This window comes from Arvicola amphibius, chromosome 6 (genome assembly GCF_903992535.2).
Source record: "Arvicola amphibius chromosome 6, mArvAmp1.2, whole genome shotgun sequence".
Taxonomy (NCBI): Eukaryota; Metazoa; Chordata; class Mammalia; order Rodentia; family Cricetidae; genus Arvicola; species Arvicola amphibius.
In genome coordinates this window covers 8,429,032-8,435,199 of record NC_052052.2, presented here as the reverse complement: position 1 = coordinate 8,435,199, position 6,168 = coordinate 8,429,032, and the positions used below count along the sequence as shown (strand labels likewise).

At 50.8% G+C, this 6,168-nt stretch overlaps 1 protein-coding gene across 1 annotated transcript in view; it reads right to left on the bottom strand.

The window, feature by feature from the left end:
- Positions 1-1,653: 1,653 nt before the first annotated feature.
- The window catches only part of Plod1 (procollagen-lysine,2-oxoglutarate 5-dioxygenase 1), a 29,104-nt gene continuing 24,589 nt past the window's right edge, over positions 1,654-6,168 (bottom strand). The window contains exons 17-19 of the mRNA XM_038334461.2: positions 5,916-6,062; positions 5,445-5,570; positions 1,654-2,479 (exon numbers count right to left, since the gene is read on the bottom strand). Of these exons, the coding sequence (XP_038190389.1) occupies positions 2,324-2,479; positions 5,445-5,570; positions 5,916-6,062 (429 nt within the window). The 3' untranslated portion in view covers positions 1,654-2,323. The remainder of the gene's footprint in view (positions 2,480-5,444; positions 5,571-5,915; positions 6,063-6,168) is intronic.

Below are 6,168 nucleotides of genomic sequence, written 5' to 3'. Positions count from 1 at the left end.
GAATCTTAACCAGACAGAGGCCAGGAGGACCTCACCTAAAATCTCTCCTGTCCTGTAACCCCCTTGCAAGCATTGGCCTAGGCCCTAATCCCATCCTAGACCACATAAAGAACATTTGAGCCCATTCCCAGGCTTCTAATCTTACCCTTCACCTGGGCTTCTCTGAACCAGAACTCCAAGCCATGAGGCCTTCCTTCAGCCCCTCAATGACAAAGTTCTTCCAGTACTGCTGACTGCTACCAGATATGGGTTCGGGGAGAACTGGGGTTCAACTGTAGGAAGCCTTTCTTATGTCATTCTTTCCTATTTTGATTGATTTTTCCACGGTGCATGTGAATTACATTTGTAACCAGAAAAATGGTCACTATTAGTTAAAAACAGCTCTAGAAAGTACATGGTGGTTCACATGTGATTCCAGCACTCCAGATGCTGAGGTAGAAGGATTATACGTATTGGGAAGCTCCTCCCAGCCCCATTCCTCCCATTTCAGACCCTGCCCCCTATACTCTGTGTTCTCTGACTGTGGGGGTCAGATTGTGAACTTGACCCAAGCTAGAATCACCTGAGCAGAGGAAATCTCAGTTGAGAAAGTACCTAAGACTGGTCAATAGGGACAGTAAGCAGCAGTCCTCTGTAGCCTCTGCCTTAATCCTTGCCTCCAGGTTCCTGCCCTGACTTCCCTCAGTGACGGAGAGTGACTTGAAAATTACAAGCTGAAACAAACCCTTTCCTTTCCAAGCTGCTTTTCACAAGGGTTTTTATTACAGCAACAGAAGCCTAAGACATCATGCATGGCCTTCACTTGTTGCAAACCTCATTCTGAGAAAGCTCCATTCGTGGCATTTGGAGGTATGGCTTCTGGGGAGCCATCAAGATTAGATGTGATCATGAGGGTGGATGGCCTGAGCGGAAGGGAAATCTGAGGTAGCATCACCTTCTGCCTGGCCACGTGATGTTCCAGCATGGCTAAACTCGCAGAGGTGCAGAACACGTAAACTTCTGCGCTTTGGTTTCGTTTGTTACTGGGTTTTTTTTTTGTTATTGTTGGTGGTGGTGGTGGTAGTTTTTTTTTTTTTAGATGGGGTCTCTATGTAGCCCAGGGTAGCTTGAAACTTTCCACCCTCCTACCTCTGCCTCCCAGTGCTGGGATTCTTGATGTGCACCATTATACCCAATGTGAGATTTGGGGGGAGGGGAGCTGGAGACAGGGTTTCTCTGTAACAGTCCTGGCTGTCCTGAAACTTGCTTTGTAGACCAGGCTAGCCTCAAACTCATGGAGATCCACCCGTCTCTGCCTCTGGAGTGCTGAAATTAAAGGCACGCACCACCATCACCCAGCTAGACGTTAGACCTTATTAGCAAATGCCCTAAAGTCAGACCAGTGTGCCCAGGGTGTGGTGGTTCTTGATTTCATAATCACCGCTGCAAAAGGGCTGGCAAAAACCACAGTGGCACTGACAGGTAATGCAGCTCTTGGTGATGAGACGGTATGTGCCAGCCAGTACCCTGGAGGCCACACGGCACTGGATTTGGGGAACACGAGTCCTCAAGTCTGTTAAAAGCCGGATCCACAGCCAGGGGCTCTTACAACCCTCCCTGCAGATGTCTGCCAATCACATTCACACTGGCCCACCCCACACATTGCTCATACAATGGTTTCAACAACATTTAATAGAACTCTCATCTCTGTCCCTGTCTCCAGAGGCATCAGGGCAGGGTGACCTGGTACAGTGTGGACATATCATGCCTCTCCCATAAGCAGGGTCAGTAGAGAACCACGCTGTGGCACAGATGTCTTTCCTGTCCCTCTGGGAGGATTTCTGAGTCACGGTCTCAAGAGAGACAACTGTTGGCTTTGCTGATACAAACCTGGAAGGGAGGGCTTCAACGGTCTTAGGTCCAGGGGTAGAGGTGGGGGTAGGTATGCCCAGATCTTGGTGGCACTGAAACCTGAAACAGAATCCTAGGGGGTAGATCTTTTAGAGGTATCCTGGGCACAGCTTCTGGCTCTACAGTTTCCCAGGCAGCTTCAGCCGAAGTCTGACCCCAGAGAGTTAGAGGAAGAAGGAGGGCTGGATACTCCAGGAAGATGAACATTACCACCGTCTCCTGGAACCGGTGGGAGCACCATGGGCAGTCCCAGTCTTGGAGGGGCACCGCATCTCTGGTCTGTGCCCAATCTTTCTGACTGGCAGCTTCAAGAGCAATAGGAATTCAGGAATCGGAGATTGGACTGGGTTCCTTGGGACCCAGAGGTCCTGAGGGCTGCTGAGCAGTGGTTGTCAATGAAGAGAAAGGTCTAACAGAAGCAGGCCCTGGTCAGTTAGGGATCAACGAAGGACACAGCAATATAGCGGGTGCCCTTGGTCGTGGGAAGGCCTTCGTGGTAGTGTGTGAGCCGCCCAGGGTGCATGAGGGCCCAGCCCTTCCTTGGGGCTCTTACGGAGCAGTTGTAGCGCAGAAATCGGCAGCCTCCACCCTGGAAGAGAAGAAGCATCAGTGAATTGTTTCTGCGGTCTCAACCGTTTCCCCATAGCTCCCTGTCCTCTGTTCTATCCCAGCCAAGGAGCCTGCCAGCACTGTCTGGGGATGACAGTGGAGTGACAGTCACCAGCTGTCTGAAAAAGGCACTAGGAGAAGCAGAGGCGGACCTCGGAGTCAGGTCGCCACGGGCAAAGGTCACCTCCATCCTTCACCCTTTACCAAGCTTATGATTCCCCTAAGCCTCAGGCTCCGCTTCTATAGACAGCTGACAGGAATAAATAAAAGTATACACAGAGAGTGTGGTTTAGCCAGATGTGGTAGGGCCTGGAATCCCAGCGCTCCAAAGATGGAGGCAGCAGAATCAGGAATTCAGTGCCAGCCTTAGCCAGCTGGGGATACGTGAGACCTTGTCAAAAAAAAAACAAAACAAAAAAAACCAAAAATAACATATACATACATGCGTTCATACATATAGCTTAGTACTGCTTGGGGGTATGGCTTAGCAGGAGAGCACTTGCCTAGGATGCAAGAACCCCTGGGTTCCTTTGGCTCACAGCAAAATTGCTCATTTCTAGAACTACAGATGCTTTGTTGTCCGTGACTGTCCTGGTTAATCCTGGCCTCTAGTCATACTAGATGTCAGTAACAACCTCAGGGTCTGACACTTCAAAATGTCTTCAGGCATTGCTAATGTTCCCCAGGGGTCAAAACCGGCCCTGGTTGAGAACTCATGGCTCAGGGCTATATTGCTTCACTGTTGACTTGTTTCGTTTGTCTTTCTAGAAGCAGAGGTCTCTCTACATGGGCCTGGCTGTCGTGGAGCTCACTATATAGACCAGGCTGTATAGATCCTCCTGCCACTGCCTCCCAAGTGCTGCTACACCACACATAACATCCCACTGGCCAGTGTTTGAAAACCAGTGTGACAGAGCAAACTAATGCAGAGGTTCTGTGAGAAGCTGACTTTGCAAACTCCATTTTAAAGAAGGGGCTTCATCTTTGGCCATATAATGAGCTGGGGGGTGGGCGATCTTAGCTCCAGAAATGTGCTACCATAGCAGAAATCTAAACAGATACCCTAAAAATAGCCAATTAAGAAGATAGGGAGCAGGGCCATAAAATTTAATGAGGTCCAGATGTTCCTAGAAGGCATCCTGTCCTTGAAGATATCTTGTCAATTATTAATGGCCCTTTGTTAGGGTTTTGGCACCCCAAAACTAACCAATGGGTTCAGAAACTAGCTTATCCTATGTACTCCTCACCCAATCCCAAGACAACAGGACTCCAACCCCCCTGATTGCTGCGTTTCCCCTTTAAAAGTACCCCCCCCCCGCCAGGTTTGGGGCTGCACTTCCCTCACCCGCTGCATTGTCGTGGTGGAGGTGGAGTCCACACTCGAGTATGAATATGAATATTATTTAAAAACCCTCATGTAATTTGCATTGGAAATCCAGCTCTGTGAATTCATTTGGGAACCAGAAACTTGGGCATAACAGTTCCTCCATCTTGTATTCTCACTGAGGTCATTCCAGGTTTAACTAGGATGTGATCCCCTTTGGAGAATCCCATGGAAAATGACCCAACTCTTAAACTGCTTAGTGTGTGAAGCTCCCTGAAGCTGCCCCGTGAGGTGGCAGGATGTGGCTTCTGAAGCCTTAAAAAACAAACAAACAAACAAACAAAAAACAACCAAGTTCTCATACTGGGCATGGTGGCACATGGAAGGCAGAGACAGGTGGATCTCTGAGTTTAAGGCCAGACTGTCTACAGAGTTAGTGCCAGGACAGCCAGGGCTACACAGAGAAACCCTATCTCGAAAAAAAAAAAAAAAAAAAAAAACAAATCAAACCAAACTAAAACACAGCCACGTTCTGGACACTCAGGGCTACCACAACACTGTGTAGTCCCAGCCAGCTGAAATAAAGGCTCCCAGTTAGCTACAAACTGTCTGATTGGTCACCTCTGGTGAGCTCCCTGTAACGACAGCTGTTTTGGTTTTGAAGACAGAGTTTCATGCAGCCCAGGCTGACCTCAAATATGCTTTGTAGCTGAGAACACCCTTGAATTCCGATCTTGCTGCCTCCATCTCCTAAGTGCTGAGACATGGGTGTGACCGCCACGTCTGGTTTCATGCAGTTTGGGGGTAAACCCAGAGATTTGCACATGGCAGGCAATCACTCTATGCACAGAACCACAGCTCCTGTCCCAACACAGCTGTATTCATGGGTGTCCTTCACAGTGCCCCTTCCAGGGCCAAGTCCAAAAGAACTAAAAGCACGGTTGTAGCTGGGCTTGACGGTGCACACCTTTAACCAGCACTGAGGAGGCAGAGTCAGGCAGATCTCTGCGAGTTTGAGTCTAGCCAAGCTACCGAGTAAGACCCTCTCGCAAGACCTTGTTTTTTTAATTGCATAAGGAATGGACGGAGGCCTAAGCTAGCTCATGAACTGGCCCGATGCAGAGGCCTAGCTGAGGCCCTCAGAACGGCCGTTCTCGATCTCAAGGCCTTCTAGGTTTCCATAGTTTTCTTCCAACCACAGGTTTGTGCCCCACACCAAGGCTAACAGTCCCCACCCCCCAAAGAAGCCTTCTTCCTTCTCATAAAGAGAACCCCAGACTCCCTGACCAATTGCTGTCACTCATTGAGTATCGGGGTTTCTTATAAGCCATGACCCGGGTCCCCTCTCTTGTTCTCATGCCTCATATGAAAACAGAAGGAAACAGAGAAGTCAAGAAACCTGTTACAGGACACAGGGATAAGTGAGGCAGAAGGCTGGGTGCAGAACGACCCCCAGGCCCTCTGGAGCTTGTGCTCCGGCTCCTGCCGAGCTGTGCCATGATCCCACTCTTCCAGGAAGCCCTCCCCACATACCTGGCCCCATTTTCCTCTCAACCCCTGGACTCTCTGCTCACCTGGCCCCTCCCTCTGTCTGCCTCTGAGCCCCCAGGCGCTGGCTTACCTCGTAATCTTCCCCAACCCTATTCAGGGCTATATTGACGGTGAAGGTAGAGGCGTCGTGGTGAGGCATCAAGGAAGGCTGCTCATCGGGCTTATAGCGGACAACGAAGGCTAGGTCAAACTGGGCCTGTGACAGGGCAGGGGACAGGAAAACCTGGATCAGTCAAGAGAGGCTGTGGAGGACCAGGGAGAGGCAGAATGGGCTCAGTGAGCGTCCATGTAACCTGCTATGTCCTCCAGTGCCCGCCACAGCAGCCGGCACGTAAGAGTCTCGGGAAGAACGGATGGAAAGAGGGAGGGAGGGAGAGACCAGGCTGAGGGTCCCCCCCACACCACATCCCCCTCCATACCTCACCTAATGGTGTGGAGATATTACTCTTCCCTGGGGAGCAAACGTCTAGCTTCTCCCTAAGGCTGGAACTGTGCCCACCATCCCCCATCCTGCCGCCCCCCCCACCCCCCGCAGACCCACCCTGGTGTAGTAGCCCGGGTAGAGCTTCTCCGTCATGGGCGCGATGTACTCCACCAGGAACTTGTGCCACTCCCGCTCGAAGGTGATCTGGTTCATGTGGATGTCGATAGTGGGGACGTTTTCATAGCCACCCTGGATGCGGTTGTCCTGGAAGTGACCACGGAGAGTGAACCCAAGATGGCACCCGGACTCCCGGGCTCTGGCTCTGATTCATTTCTTCCCCTTGACCTTGGCACAGGATGGGACATTATAT